Source organism: Dicentrarchus labrax, unplaced genomic scaffold (genome assembly GCF_905237075.1).
Source record: "Dicentrarchus labrax unplaced genomic scaffold, dlabrax2021, whole genome shotgun sequence".
NCBI lineage: Eukaryota > Metazoa > Chordata > Actinopteri > Moronidae > Dicentrarchus > Dicentrarchus labrax.
Window position 1 is genome coordinate 15310257 of NW_026136711.1, and position 16651 is coordinate 15326907.

A 16651-nucleotide genomic window follows, 5' to 3' on the forward strand; every position below is an offset into this window, starting at 1 on the left:
GAGAAGGGAATGAGTCAAGGCGCACAAGCTGCTTTCCAATATACAGAGAGGAGCTGCTGGAGAACCAGAGCCACATGATTCACCATTCGCCCAAATATTTCTACACCTTACCTAAGACCAGCATGCTGCTGTGACCCTCTGAAATGTGTTTAATCTTCAAAATTTTGATAATTGATGAACCCCCTCTTTCTCCCTGTGTTTACTGTCTCTGTATACAGTCAATAAAGGCAAAAATGCCACAATGCAAATCAATTATTGAGCAAAAATAAGAAGTTTATTGCTTCCACTGGTAGCATGTGATACAACCCACAGGATAACAACTGATATGCTTGTCTTGGCTTACAGTGGATCAACAATGGATTCCCTCCAACCATGTCCGAACAGTGCAGTCTGACAGATGCCGCTGCTGATCAAAATAAGGAGAAATTAAAAGGGGAGAGGCTTACTGACTGTTCTACATCATGTATATTGTATATGTTGAATGAAAGAAAGGTCAAAGAGTGGACGACGATCCATCCTGTGGCGTTATGTGCCATATGATCTAATGGGTGATGACAGGTGTAGGCGGTAGCAGGCTGAGGGCAGCAAAACAGGGCAGGTTGAGGTCAGGGTCCTAACGCTGTCATGAAGAGGATCACTGCCTGACCACTGTACGCTATCTCTGCACAAACACACACGGCACACAGAGATCTCTGAGAACTCCACTGAGCACAGGGAAACATGTAATAAATAACTTTGTATATTATTAAACATGTATGTACCTATCATTCATTCACAAACATGCACACATTATTCTTATTTCAATTCTACAACAAGAAACTGAAAAGTAATCTTCAACCCATGTGTGGCAAATAGAATAAATTAGTCAGGAAATAATGGAAAATGGTGATTCCTTTCTCTCCCATAGGTGAGGCAATGTTTTTATTTTTTCTCATGTTGTTCTGTAATACAACATCAACAGCATAAATACAGTCCATACAGAGGTCATTCATGTCCAAAAAGATCAGCATCAACATTATTGGTACCACCTAGGTGCGAGCCAGCCTCCCACTATGTGTGCATGTTCCTACAGTACACCTGATTTACAGCATTACCTCACCTTTTGAAGGTCCACCTATTGTTTGTGACTGTGATGTCTTCATCCCTTCTGCATCCCAACACACAACACACATCTCAGGCTTGTATGTTTCAGTCCTATCCATGAGTGGTTCACCTGCATGTGTGCTAAAATCCATTTTTACAGATAGATACAATAGATAATATAGATAATATAGAGACACCGGTAGCAACAAGCCGGACTCTGTAAAAAAACAGCTGGGAGACGTGTCTTTGTGGCCTTGTCCAAGCAGGAAGCTTCATCTGCCTTTCAGGGCCGGGCACAGGGAGCAACGTTCACACATTAGAGTGTGACCTCCACTGGTTGACAATGTGAGACTGAGCCACAGGCTGCAGGGAGAACGTGTTGCATTTGGATGTGCAGCGTGGACGGAGCTCCGACACAAAGGCACGCGAATACACACTTTTTCAAATCCTGAGAAACACAAATGTCCACTCCTGCACACACCAAAATGCCCACACAAGCATTTTTAACACCTGATTTCCAAGCCCCTAAAAATCACAGACGTGTAATGCACAGACACACACACACACACCTACACCCACACACACACAGATAATGTGTCTTGATAACATTATGGATGGATGAGTGAGCAGCTCCATAGAACAGTGATTACTGGTTGCTGTGTGTGAAAGGAAATAGATTAGTCACTGTCTCAGCTCTCTCCCTTTTAATAACACAACATACAAACACTCCTTCATGCTGTCTGAGTGGAAAAAATAAACTCAAAATTCAATGTTAGGCTCCAAGGAAACTGCTTTTTAATAGAGTGTGGCATAAAGTGAAATGAATATGAATTACTATGATATCCTCTTCATCGTCATGCGTGTGTCTGCATTAGTTTATTAAACAAACATGTTTAAAAAAAACCCATGTTACTCTAAAGATCCTCAAGGCTTTTATTATAGTCACATTTACGCCCACTTTTTTGCATCTTCCTCCAAGCGTTTCACCCGCCTGCCATGAATGTGTCATGAAAGAGAATCATTTCAAGTGTTTCTAAAAAAATGCAAAGGAAAAACGACAGCAGCGGCCTCGCCGAGGTCCTTGAAAGATTTAAAATGCAAAGAGAGAGGAGGCTGAATGTAAAAATGGACTTTCCTTAGTGCTAGCACTAGGTGTTAGGGCTGCTCTCTCCCATCACAGGTGCATTCTGGTCAGACAGGAGATGAACCATGCCCTTGAGCAGTTCTTATGTAATCTTTTTTCCCTTTTTTTTTCCCCACAAAGACAAGCAGATAGACAGACACATGGACGGACAGATAACGCAGGCAAAATACAACAGCAGTTCGACTGTTTCCTGTGATTAACTTAATGTAAAATGCACCATTTTTCAATTCAAAAATGCATTGTCACACAATCCGAGAACAATCAGATTTACTGATTTGTTGTTGGAAGGAGTTATAATCCCTAAATGGGTGAGGGTGAAGTTGGTAATGAGTTCGACATTATTTTCCCTCGCTATCGACACAACGGCGTGATACTGATGAGCATGACGCCTCGCCTAATCCCACACGGGCGCTGAAGACAAGTCGTCTGACAGCCGACACACACGGGCTCACAGAGAGGTGTCAGGGAGACAGCGGCAACAAAGGGCCTTGTTTATTAACGGAGCTTGTGAGGTGACAAATGAAGCATGAAATGAGTATCTCGTACACAACACAGACATACCAGGTACTGTATGGCGAGGGCATGGAGGGAATGAGGGAGAGCAACCTGTGTCATGCCATGAAAACGCTCACAAACATACAGATAAAAAGAATCAATTTCATGGGTTGTGATAGTAAGCAGAATGTAGAGGCATCTGTACAACAGACTGTGTGACCCAGTTTATGCGGGCTGCATGCTGGTGTGTGTGTGCCAATCAGTCAGTCCTCTGGTTTAAAGGGGTAGTTCAACATTTTGGGAAATACACTTATTTGCTTTCTTGCCTAGAATTTGATGAGAAAAATGAATACCGCTCTCATTTCTGTATGATAAATATGTAATTGGAGTGGGTGGCTAGTTAGCTTAGCTTAGCATAAAGACTGAAAACGGGGGGAAACAGCTAGCCTGGCTCGGTCCAAATGTGGCAAAATCTCTTGACTAGCACCTCTAAAGCTAATTAACATGTTATATCTCATTTGTTTAATCTGTATAAATACTGTGAGTGTAAAAACTATGGTGGCAAATTATGGTTCGGAGGGGTTCTGTGTACTTGGCTGGCTGCAGTGACTTCAGTCAAGAAAAGGTACGGCACATGACTATGTTACTGCAAATGATCAATTCATGATACAAACAGATAAGGAAAAATTGATTGTTCTTGCACGATGATTACACAAAGCCTTTAAAGACCACAATAACACCCTGCTTTAGCTTGAACACGCCCCCTTCACAAATTCTAAAAATCTATTTGAATGAATGGATTGATGATATGAATAGGTGGTAGGGAGGGTGTAAATTAGCCATAGACACTACAAAACTGATCAACACAGTATATTTTCAGTTTTCAAGTAGTAGAGGTAGTATTTCTACTACTCCCATACTCTAATTTCTCTGGAAAATTGAAAAAAAACTGCTGTAACAAATGTAATTTACTTTAAAAAATTCCACTTTAATAAGGGCTTATACAGTAGACCATGAAACCAAGATAAAATCTGTCTAAATTTGACCTGGTGTTGACAGCAGGTAACCTGGCCTGCCTTAGTGTCTGTGAGCAAAAAAAACAACTGAGACTCTAGCAGTTGCAGGAGGCTACAACCTGTGTTGACCTCTTCATGAGGTTAAAGTGAATTTCCCTGTAGGGATCAGTGTCTTGAAACAGTGTCACAGAGTCTTTGCTGTGCTGCAATGAAATGGTTGTAAGAGGGGTGTGACACAGGGACGGAGGACTCTGAGTGTAATGCTGCCATCTATAGGTAGAACCAAGCTTCAGTTGACGCCTCAGCAGGAGACACACACTCCCTTATCTCTGATACCTGAGCATGTGTCCAAATCAGTCTCCTGCCTCCAGCAGAAGTCTGTCAGCTACGTCCCACATGAGTCTGACACGCAGTTACACCAACACAAAGCTCATTAAAACATTACCAAGTCCACACTACAGCTTCTCATCCCCCTCCTCTAACAAATGTTGACCACACATGACCTGCAGGCCACTGTTGATTGGCATTCAGTTGCCCTATTGGCACCGGCCAGCTTCTCACCTGGCAGACTCCCTGGCAGCAGGTAAAGAGGCAGAGGGCATCATTCAGAGGTCCCTAACCCTGTCACTTATCTGCTAGTAGACAAACACAAACACACACAATCACACACACAGACAGCACCCACAATCTTATGTGCACACACGTCACCTCCGCCTCTGTACACGAAAGCAGCTAAATATTAATTTTCCTTTTGCTCTCATAACTAGCTGGGTTCGATGGATCCAGCCCACATGCCTATCATCAGAGTTAAATTGATCACAGTGTGGATGATGTACATCATGTGGTGGGTAGAGAAAGCCTTTCTGGAGAGTGATGGATAGCTAAAGTGAAGGCAGCTAATTGGAAGTTTAAGGTAAAATCACACTGTCAGTGGGGGAAGGAAATTGACTGTGTTTAATTATGTTCTCTAGATGAATCCTAGCTGAAGTTACAAGAAGAAAGTCAGCACATATAGAGTTCTTAGAGTATTAATCGCAAACAAGGAGCGGAAAACAAAGCAGCAGGGTTGAAAGGAAAATTGAAAATGATTTGATGTATTAAAATCAAATATTCTTTTTAGAACCTCCATGCTGTGCCAGGCTGTACCACATAATTTCACTGCTGCAACTTGCAGTGTACTGTCTTCAATAGAAATTCACCATATAACACTGCTTTTGTCCAAGTGATACAATGGCTAGTGCCTGTCCCCGGTTAATCAAAGCTTCTGTTGACACAGGAAGTCTATGGGAGGACGCCATGATAGAGGGGTTCGGTGTGTGTGTGTGTGTGTGTGTGGAGGGGAGATCCACTTGCACTCACACTGCCTCTCTTCTCTTTGTATGACAGACAAAGCCGATAGCACCCCGCCAGTCTGGGAAGATAGGATCATTATACAAACAGCACCCTGCCATTATTGACATTACATCTGCGTGTGAGTGCATGACTGACAGACATGGAGTATGGAGAGAGAAGAGTGTGTGAGTGTTGCAAGTGTGTCAAACGGTAACTGCCTGACCAGGCCAGTCTTAAGGTGACAGCATGAGTAAAATAAAAGTACCTGTCAAGCTATTTTTGTCACTTTTTGTATGTAAAAATGAGTGAAATGCCATGACTACATTTGAGGAGAGGCTGTTTGAAAGTATGTACCGTTATCATCTGCACCATCCATCAGGGGTGACTGTGGCTCAGGAGGTGGATCGGGCCATCCAATAATCGGAAGGTTGGCGATTTGATCCCCGGCTCCTCCCGCTGCATGTCGAATACCAAACCCCAACTCCGGTGTGTGAATGTGAATGAATAAATTACTTTCCATTTGTGATGGCCTCTGTCATAACTGTATGAACGGATGAATGTGGCATGTCATGTACAGCTTCGAGTGGTCCCAAGACTAGAAAGGCACTACATAAGTACAGTAAGTTTACCATCACATCTGGACCCTTTCTGTGGCGGCTTTTAGTTAGTTTTGCCTTTAGACGTGGTCGGATGACACTTTGTCCAAACTAGTTTGTTTAAGCATACCCTGGCAACATAACTTGGCTTTTACAGCCACTACAAGTCCACTTTAAGAGAAGAAAGTAACTCTGTAAGCACAAGTGCATACTACAAACATAGCTACTGATCGACTGAAGACACGTTTGTTAAGAGGTTGCCAAGCAGTCACGTTTTTAAGATGTCAGTAATCTTTTTGAGAAGTGCATCACATCACCCTTTGAACGATATGCCCTCTGTAACTGTAATTGTTCACTTAAAAACTGGCCTTGTGTCTTCTTCCTCCATACTCTAGCACTTTACTAAATCACATGGATTTATACAGCTCTTAATTGCAGCAAAAGTCTCAAAGGGCATAGCACTGGCTGTATTTTAATGTTACAAATGAACACAAAATCCACCCAAACCGTACACTCTCAGTTTGAACTAGGAACTGCACAAACGGGAAGAAAATTAAAGAAAACTTGGCAAGGGTATCGCGCATGAAATGTAGCAGACATCAATTAAATATTAATAACAAAAAGGCACATGGGTGCACCAATATTTGATTATCATTTCTTTTAATTTGTCTTCTTGCCTCGCTAATTTCCATACTACTTAAGGTGATGATGCACTGGGGAAAATAAAAGACAATGGACACTGAGCAAAAATGGATGGATGGATGAAATGAAATATAATGCTGGCACCATCTTATCTTATTTTTTAGATTAATGTGCAGTAGTAGTAATAATGTTATCAAGGTAATTTCCTGAAATGGAATAATGTATATTATAGTGAGCCCAAGTATGAGTTTGTGTTGGTTAACAACCGTGTTTGCAATTAAACATCTAGACACTTAACAACTAACAAGTTTGTCCGAATATTTAAGGAAAATCACCGTTGCTGTTGCAAGCAATATGGCAAAATGGTTTGATTTCAAACTGATACCTGATTATTAGAGAGAAAATCTTTCCAGCTAAATGTGAAGGCAGTCATAATAAAAGTCAATCAAATAAAACACAGATAAAAGATATAAATATCAGACTTTGGCTACACAGATAATTGAATTCATTGTTGGTGTTGGTCTTGACATGACAATTAAGAAAAATATAAAATATCACCAGACTTATCCTTTTTAATTAGTTTTCCTTTTTCGTATATATAAAAAATTGTAGATATTTGTGAATCTGAACCTGTAGTTTTCTGTACTGTTGCACTGACTGTGTGAGTGTATAACAAGCTACTAAAATGAATGAACAGAGAAGATTAGCTGAACAGTCACTGATACATTCCTCTTAGCCACCGCCTAATCTGTCGCGTTAAAAACAAACCACACATTTACTGCACCTGAAACTCAACATAACCTCAGATATCCTTAGACCTGTTGCTCCATTCCCACGGGTAGATGTAGCAACAATTCTTGGCATATCACAATATCACACCTTGCCAGGAGCTGCCAGCGTGATTGTCGATGGCGGCAAAATCCTTCTTCTCCCGGAAAGATGCTCTCAAATCCTGTGCACAGCCTGGCAATAAAGAACCAAAGAAATGTAGAATCCATGTTAGCCCCTACTGCCGACACAAGAGAAGATTTCAGGCCCTAAATACAGAATAATGAGGCATTAAAGTCTGGGGCTGAGGAGGGTAATAATAAGAATGAGAAAGGGAAGGGGGTGGGGGGGTGTGTGGAGTGTATGACGGGAAAAGGGACAATAGTTTCCTGAGGAAAGACAGAGTGAGGGAAAGAACGAGGGGGGAGAAGGGAAGATAAGACTGGTGGCTTATCCTAGTTACTGGGGAAGGATTAAGTGATGTGCCACTTTGGTTTGGTGAATTGTGTGTGCACACATACGTAGACACAAACATGCCTGCTCAGTCTCTCTCAGACGCGTGCGCACCCCTTCCTCTCATTCAATCACCCTCGGAGAGACGCACGCACATCCAGGCATGTGCTGAGAGGGGTTAAGGAGCTGCGTTGCCCTCTGAGCCAGTCTTACTGGGCTGTAATGACTTTAGAGAATGTCGGATTCTTTTTATCCACCAGTGTAATATAATAAAGCAGAGAGGAGGGAGCTATCTTCTTCAAGCTGCCTCTACAGGCCTCAGCGGACCATCTCTCCAGCTCTTTCTTTTCTCTACCTTCCTAACTTCACCCGCCCCGTCTTTCTCTCCACCCCCTGCACTCAGATGAACAAATTCGTCCCGAACAACCTTGACCTCTTTCCCTTGCTCCTTTTCCTCATTCTCTGTCGTCACTGGCGCGTCGGGTTTGTTCAGCCTTCTGCTTTTCTGTTTGTTCCCTTTCTTCCAAGGCTCCATTCTTCCTCCAGTGTCAGCCATGACAGTGTAGTGTTCTTGAACTGCTCCACCCTCAGTCACGTGTTGTGACAGCCCGAGTTTCACTCCAGACACTTGGGTCAGGTCCCCTGCTGCTTCAGGGCTTCCTCTGGTTATCTCTACACTGTCTCAATAGTCCTAACACCCTTTGTATTTTTTCTCTGTGTATGTCTTTGTCTGCAGATGCTGGATGACACAGAAAGTAGTTCTCTCCCTGGGGGTCAAATGGAGGCAGTACACTCAGTGCTCAACATCAAGTAGAAACTAATGTCATTTCACTATGTATGATCTGAGAAACTCTCACAAATACATTTTAAGACACTAAATTATTGCTGTTGTACCTTGAAATTCCAGGCAGTTGTTTATTCTTATAGACAACTGGCCAAACATAAATCCCACAACTTCATTTCCAGATATTTGCAGCACAGGTATTAGTATCTGTCCCTCAGGGTGACAGAGAAGAGCAACAATAGACCTGGATGCTTTGTAGCTACAAGATGTTATAAGAAAGGGGAGATCAGTGATTGGGGCGTGGCCAAACAGTAAGTGTATTAGAAGAGTGGAATCTGGGACAAATGTGGGAGAAGGCTGAATCTCTCTTTTTTTGGACTGCATGTGGATGTAAGTGCTGATAAAGTCTTCAAGATAAACGTGTCAGCCGCATATACAACTTAAAAGTTTGGTTCACCCAAATCACAAAAAACGCATTTACCCAATTTACATGAACTATCTAATGACAGGTCTCATTAAAAAGAAATGTGGTAATTCCAGAGGTGTTTCTGCGCTTCCCAACTAGCCACTAGTTAGCCGAAAATTCACTTTTCACCTGGGTTCCAGTTCCAGTTGCAGTGTGTGTGAACCCTGTGGCCTTACTTTCTGCTGTGCTGCGTGCAGTTAGTCACCGGGGCTAGGCTAGCTGCTGATGTAATGTAATGAATAATGTAACCAATTACTTCTGCTAAAGAGCAATTAGCAAAGTGATGCAATTACTTTTAAATGAGTAATATATAAAGCGTAATTTTTTTTCATCATCCATTTTACCATAATTTCATTGCGATACCGGGGCCTATAAAACTTTTACACAGATCCTCTAAATTACAATGAATGTAACAAAACTCACCTCTCTCCCACCTCCCCATTCTCTCCTCTTCCTCCTCTCTCCATGCTGAGGTTCCATCCATCCAACTGCTTCACTAAGCTGCGTGTGTTTATGTGCATAGTTGGTGATTGTGGTAGGGGGTCTAATTCAATTCACCAGCAGCCAGTTCCAGTTCACATTAACACAGTTTAATAAAAGACTATTCAATTAGCTAGAGAGCTCCATGCGACAGTGTGCTGCGTGCAGAAACAAAATGATGACTGTCATTGATGGAGCCACACACTCCAATTAGGCTCACTGTCGACGTCTCACATGTGCAATGCCAAGTTGGCTGAGGGAAGAGAGAAGAAAAGTAGGGAGGGAAACAGCGAGGGAGAGAGGAAAGTGTAGGACAAAAGCGGGTGAACTCCAAGAAGAAGTAGCTACATATGCGCGTGTGTGTGTGAGCATTTCTATCTGACTGCATGTGAATTCTACAAATGTCTGACTTTACTTGAATTGATCCCTATTAAGTCTTTACAAAGGCCAGCAGTTTGTCAAAGTCTGACACCACCTCTCATTTGCTGACACCTCTTCAGCTGGATGAGAAAGAACAGCCGGGAAACAGCCGTTTCGAGAGACGAACAAAGGAGACGGTGCGGGGCTGCTCACACATATACATTAGGCTTCATGGCTGACTGTCAAACTTGTCTCCAGCTCAAGCTACAGGACGTCTGAGAGGTTAAAGCTCTGGCAGCAACTGAAAGAATCGCTTTTCAGGCAAACACCTGCACTTATGCGGTGATTGCCCCCCCCAACAACACAAACACACACTCATCTGCTTTATGCACATGTTCTGCAAGCCCGCTGTATTCAACTGGACCCCGTAATTGTCAGGGACTGGAAATCAATAGTGGTGCATTGTGAGGCATGAGCAGCCATCTTCTAACCTCGCACCATGCAGCTGTCTCCCCCAATCAAAGCCAGGCCGGTTACCACGGCAACCTCAATCCCCTATCTTTCACAATAATAAGGCGGGAAAATAAAGGCATTGGCTCTGGAGGTGCAGGGTTGAAATAGAGTCGGAGGAGAAGGAGGGAGTGAAAAATAAATCGACTTCTTAAGAAATTCTCTAAAAATAAATAAAAATGACAGGCACGCAGAGTTTCAGCTGTGACGCGTTTCGGTGATGAGACTCATTCAGACCCAACAAATCTCGGCTTCCTTAAAAAAAACAAAATAAACATCGCCCCTCCATCAAGATTGTGTTTATCTCATTTTACCACCAAAACTGCATTCAAAACATCTCATAAAGCCCAGTCTTTTTTTCACCCATTGTGCTCTCTTATCCGATATATTGGTGAAATATCCCTGATATTTCTGTAATTCAGCCAATTTAATTAAAGGGGGAGGGTTTCTAATAAAAGCCAAATGGCACATAGCAGTGCCTAGGCTTTTCAGGAGCTTGTTTAATCAGAGAATTGCTGAATGGGAGAAGGCAATAACAGAGTGAATAGAGGCTGGTATTTGTAAAGAAATGTCAGGGAGAGAGAGGGGATATGAGAGTCACTCGATGAAACCTCTAATATGGTGCTGCATTTAATATAGGTAATATGTGCATCATGTCTGTTGGGTTAGAGCTGCCTAATCCCTGGTGAGGAAGTTTTGGATGTGTTCGCTGACTCACACACACAACACTGGATTGACAGAGTGACAGACGCACACATGCACGCGCTCTTAAATCCATTTAATTGGTCTCAGTATTTCAATTTAGATTTCTATAATAGAGCGTGTATTGTATAGATCGGTCAGAACTGTGATCAATAGATCACTCCTTGCGGCTGTCATAAACAAATGCACTCTACTACATCCACATTGACTGCCACTTGTGTGAATGTGTATTTATATCCAGGAACAACTATGTGGGCATATTATAAAACCATTAATATTCTGTGTGTGTGTCTGCTCTGTGACTATGTGCAATACGTGTGTGTGCGATAACAAGCCTCTGTCATTCCGAGGGTGGCCAACCATGTCCATATATAAGTGGAAATGCATCTTAACTGAGTCACTCTCTTTCAGACACACACACACACACACACACACACACACACACACACACACACACACACACACACACACACACACACACACACACACACACACACACACACACACACAGGGAGGGGGTTAAGTGTGTGAGTACAGAGTGGTGCTGTGAGCTGTAGCTCTGTGTGCTGACCTTCAGGGTTATCTGGAAGGTTCCTCCACACCTTGCTGCTAGCACCAACCCTTGCTGTCACCATGGAAACACAGCTAGCAGGGACAATATGTGGCCTGTCCGGTGTGTTGCTCACGTGCACGCGTTCACGCAAGCACCCTTACGTGGCGACACATACGTCGTTCGCTATAGTGGAAAAACACAAGCACACACACATTAATACACACACACTTCACTATTCATCTCTCCTCCACTTCATTTATCCCTCATTTCCTTCACTCTCGTTTCCCTTCTCTCTCTTAATGAAACCATGAGCACGGCACACAATCAAGCCCCTGGGCCTGCACAGTGTTGTCAGAAGGGTGCACACGACCCCATTTTCAGTAGTGGAGGCATTATTAGCGTGCCGTGACAAGAGACATCCGCCATCGCACACACAAGACACAAAGACACACCACCTGCAGTCTCATCACCACCAGATCACTGGGATTTATTTCAGCGACGGCATGGGGTGTGCCGGTGCAACTTGACAATAAATCAACACATCATACACTCTGGAGTGACATGTCATGATAATACACTCAAAAACCAAGAAGGACGGTGAGTGGGAAAGAGGAGGGGGTTATAAAGTGACAGAGGATAAATAAATGGATGGATGAATAGGAGAAGGACAGAAGGAGGCGAGAAATGGACAGATTTGACATGCTCTCTCCTTCTTCACTTCTCCTCTTCCTGCTTTCTTTGGGTTTCTCAGCCGTGATTCTTCAGTGAGCTCTGGAAAAAGGAGGGAGGGAGACAAGAGGGGTGGGGGTAGAAAAGAGGAGAAACCATCAAATTATTACTTTACATTACTAAAACCCAAGGGGAAGCTAGCAAAAGTCAGTATGAATCATGGGAAATGCAGTCCCTCACACAAAAATACAGCAGTCGCTCAAGTATCTAAATATCTAAATATCATTAAGGGAAAGTTGAGCATTTCTCCTATTTTTCTAAAACATAACTTTTGACAGCAAAGAACATTTGCCATCCTACCACAAATATTTCTCTGCCATATTTACATCTACAGCTATCTACGCATCTATCTAGCTAAATCGTCTTCCTAGTAGAATAAAGAGTAAATGTTAGTCGAGAGAGAGAGAGAGAGAGAGAGAGAGAGAGCAAACTGATGTAGCTTTATATTTGATACTTAGGAAAAGCATGAAAATGGGTACCCAGGTGGTGTGCAGATAATTCCCAATTCTACTTGCTCCAAAAAAGATGATTCTTGCAAACATGGAAACAGGGCTCATTTGTCAGGAACTTTCTTTAAGAAAGGAAACCAATTTGATTTGTTTTTTGATGTAGACTAACACAACACTTGCATTTAATCAACTACATGGTCAAAATGTTTCATTCTTGAGTGTAAGAGACAGAAACGTACGTGATGTACTACAAACACAGAGGAATGTGTCGCGAGTATGGCCCTATAGAAAGTCTGACCTCTGCCCTATTTGGTCGGTAGCTGGCTTCAAACTGAATGTGGCAACACAGAAAAAAAAGAGAAAACCCCTGACACACACACACACACACACACACACACACACACACACACACACACACACACACACACACACACACACACACACACACACACACACACACACACACACACACACACATATATATATTCACGTTCTAATCCAGTGAAACATAGTAACTGTGGGGAAGGTTTATTGGTACTATAGACCTTCAATTGAGATATTTTAGCCACACTCATAACCTGACCAGACTGATTTTTTTTTGTAGATTTCTTCTGCAACAGCAACAACTGCAACCGACTGAGTAACCATTCAAACAAACCCCTAAACCTTTGAGCAAGGCACTTTGAACTAGAACTACTTTGCTGAAGCGAGAGTAGAGAGCATAGTGTGTCTAAGTAATGTCAGAGCTTTTCAGTTACTTGCTTTTATTATATTTCTTCATTCCACCTTAAAATCCAACAGCTTGTAACTGCCTTTTACTTGCTTATCGGGACTCTGCACTGTTGCCATAGCACCAACGCTTAGTGCTGAAGTGACAGCACCAGACGAGGCTCACGAAGAAGACTAGGGAGAAAGCATGAAGGAAAAGAGTAGAAAAGGAACCTTATTTAAATGATCAGTCCACACATAATTCTAGAGGAGCGGAGAAGAGGTGTTGAGGTGGTGTGTGTATCTGTATCTGTATCTGATGCAGTGGCTGGAGCAGAAACATTTTGTATACATATCTTCAGTCTATTATATTCCTACTTAAAGGTTCCATATGTATTCTAAAGCATTTTATGTATTAATCACTTTTTATTGCCAATGTGGGAACAAACTGTAACGTAACCTAAAAAATTAGAGCTACAACCAGTCAACAGTCAATCACAGTCCAACTGGCTAACTGTAGCCTAAGCTAAACTGGGGTTGGCCAGCTGACTGTGATTTGAAAACGGCAAGCTAGTTAACAGCATGGAGTCAATGGCCCAAATAAAATATAGGGATATTCAACACAGTAACATTATTCTAAATATTATTGTATTATATTTTCCAGCATTCAGTCTAGTGTATGTCACTTTTGGATGCTTGCTTATGTGTATGGACTGTGTACGGAGTGCGAGCAACAGGATGCTGACTGCAGTTGATTTAATAGCTACCAGTGTCACTATTACGTTTTTCTTAAAGTAATATATAGAACCTTTAAGTGAGACCACTGTCTACACTGGGCTTCCACCTCTGGCCACACTATCATTTATATTCTCTGTAGTACGCCACATCATCATTGTAACTCTAGACATATTCTGGGAGATTTCAAGAGTTTTGGACTGTGACTATTCACTTTAATAAAAATGTCTCCCTCCTGCCTCAGGTATTTGCTACCACCTGCCAAAAAAAGGTCAAATCGATGAACATCCATCAACCCCTTATCCCACAAGTCATTAAATTAATTAACAAGACTCATTGTTACTGTAGGTCATGAGCAGTGAAGTCTGGATGATTGCATGTTTTATGTCGCGATTCAAACTCTGCACAGCTTGTTTCCCTGTCTTGTTTCATCTGCTGCAAATCAATTGCCTCTGCAAGAATCGAAGTTGCGTATATATGAAGCAGTTAAAATTTAAGATAAAGATTCCCAAGTGGATCATGGGTCCTCTGTAAGACTTGACTGTGGAGACATTTCCTTGACACTGACTTGAAATGTTGAAATGAATATATGGAATGTGACTACAGTAGATGTCTTGGGATGGTTTCTTGCGTTTAGTACCAGATGGAGGTTATTCCAAGACACAAAATAAATCATGTTAAAAAAAAAGAGTTCTTAATTGATAATAGTACCGCTACTGTACTTTTAAAAGATGGCAAATAAATTGAAGCTTATAAGCTCCACTCCCACTCTATCATAATTATGCTAGAATAACTCATTTTGGAGAAAAACTCTGCTCAGATTAAAAGGAGAGAAAAAAAAACAAACTCTTGCAGAACAGCAGATTTGATGTTTGTGTATCAAAATAATAAAGCTTTTAAAATGATTAGAATTGTCTATGTGAGTTGCGGTAGTACAACACTAATAACTGATTGTGTTTCAGAAAGCCAGCCTACTATAAGCACATAAACACAACTAAACACCTCTTGTGTCAATACACAAACAAACACACAGACGCAGGAGAAGACACAGGGTGACCCAGGGTTAGTGAAGCATTAGCTTGTGGCTGCTGGGTGGGCTAGTTGGCATTCTAACTACCTCGGTGCTCGGCTGGCAGACAGATTTACTGGCGGGCAGGTTAGCTGTTCACTTGCCAAGTGCATCCGAGGGCATCGCAGCCTGTGCCATTGAATTGGAGATGAGCGGCAAATGTGACAAGGGGATTTAGCTTTACTGTTCCACTCACGTCCTCAGATATAAAGGGGGACAGTGTGTGTCTGCATATGTGCATGAAAACGCACTATTTGTGTGAAAGTAGGTCTGTCTGTGTGCACAGGAGTTTATGCACACATTAACGTGTGTGTGTGTAGGTGCATGCATGTGTGAGTTTGTGGCATCAGGGTGTGTAGGTATATACAGTGCTGTGATGAGACATTATGCCTCATGCATAGTGTATGAAGTAGTTCCTGAATTTCAAACTGACCCCTAGTACCTCCCACAGTACAAACGGTTCAATTTGGTGCCCCAGGTCCAAATCTGGACTGTCGCCATCCACACTTGGATAATTTAAAGACAGGAAAAGCTTTTTATGCACAACACCATGGACAGGGGAGGGCAGCCAAATATTCAAGCTCAAGGTCTGCACTGAATTTAAGACGTACACTTGCCAGATTATTAGGTACACAGAACTAAAGCTAATGTAGTCTAATCCAGCAATAAATCCAACCTTCATGAAGGTTATAATGTTGAGTTTTTTTTTGTTGAAATTGCTTTAAAGAGGTGCTGATTCAACTTAATGGTCATCCTGGATGATGTAGTTTGTGGTGCAGTTACACTGACGGTGCTTCTAATATTTTGTTCATCCCATTTATATCAGCAGAGTGTCAGGGAGATGATCATTTCTTGTGCTGAGATTGATGGGAGTACATTAATTAGAAAATAATATTTTTTTGTGCGAGTTGAAAATATAGAACCTTTTGTGAAGAATGTGCGCACATCATGGTGATTTTGCAGTGTTGTGTGGGGAGGAACAGAGAGACAGAGCTTGAGCCCGGGGAGGTCTGCAGAAGAGAGCTGGGGAAGAGCTGGAGCTTCTGGAGGAATAAACACCCGCAGTCACGCCGGATTCTGCTCTGATCTGGAGGCATTCACCGACAGGAGGAGAGCTTGGAGTTATATTTTTAAGTGGATTTATCTTCACTCTCACTTCTCAACCTGTCTGCTGTGAGACACGGCGGTGCCACCCCACTTGTAGCCGTCTGTGGGCACTGAGCGCTCTATGATACTGCTTCATTTTTATAGAAAGACCAAATCAAAATCAGGTGCTAAAACTAATATTGTCCTAGCGCTACAACATTACATCAAGACATTATATGGCGGTAATCTTATTGTGAGGTCAAAAATAACCACAATGCGATCTGTTTTACCTTATGCTTTTGTCAACCATTTCATAATCATATGAGTTGGAACAAATTCTTACACTCTATTGGTGCAAAAAGTGCAAAGTTGAACCAAAAACTTCACTTCATTATCACTGACTCTTGCTAAGACGGAAAGGTGTCTGCTGAGATTAGATTTAATACACACAGAAACACTGATTCCCAGACAAGTACACACAGCATACAGAC

General features: G+C 42.2%; 1 protein-coding gene across 7 annotated transcripts in view; it reads right to left on the reverse strand.

The window, feature by feature from the left end:
• Nucleotides 1-252: 252 nt before the first annotated feature.
• Nucleotides 253-16651, reverse strand: part of LOC127372128 (MICOS complex subunit mic25a) — a 62224-nt gene continuing 45825 nt past the window's right edge. For 2 of the 7 annotated variants that reach the window (XM_051415541.1, XM_051415542.1), the window contains one exon: nt 253-11567. In XM_051415541.1, coding sequence (XP_051271501.1) covers nt 11514-11567 — 54 coding nt within the window. In that variant the 3' untranslated portion in view covers nt 253-11513. Of the gene's footprint in view, nt 11568-11840; nt 12156-16651 lie in introns of those variants that run through there. The other 5 variants (XR_007886545.1, XR_007886542.1, XR_007886543.1 and 2 more) reach the window with 5 other exon arrangements.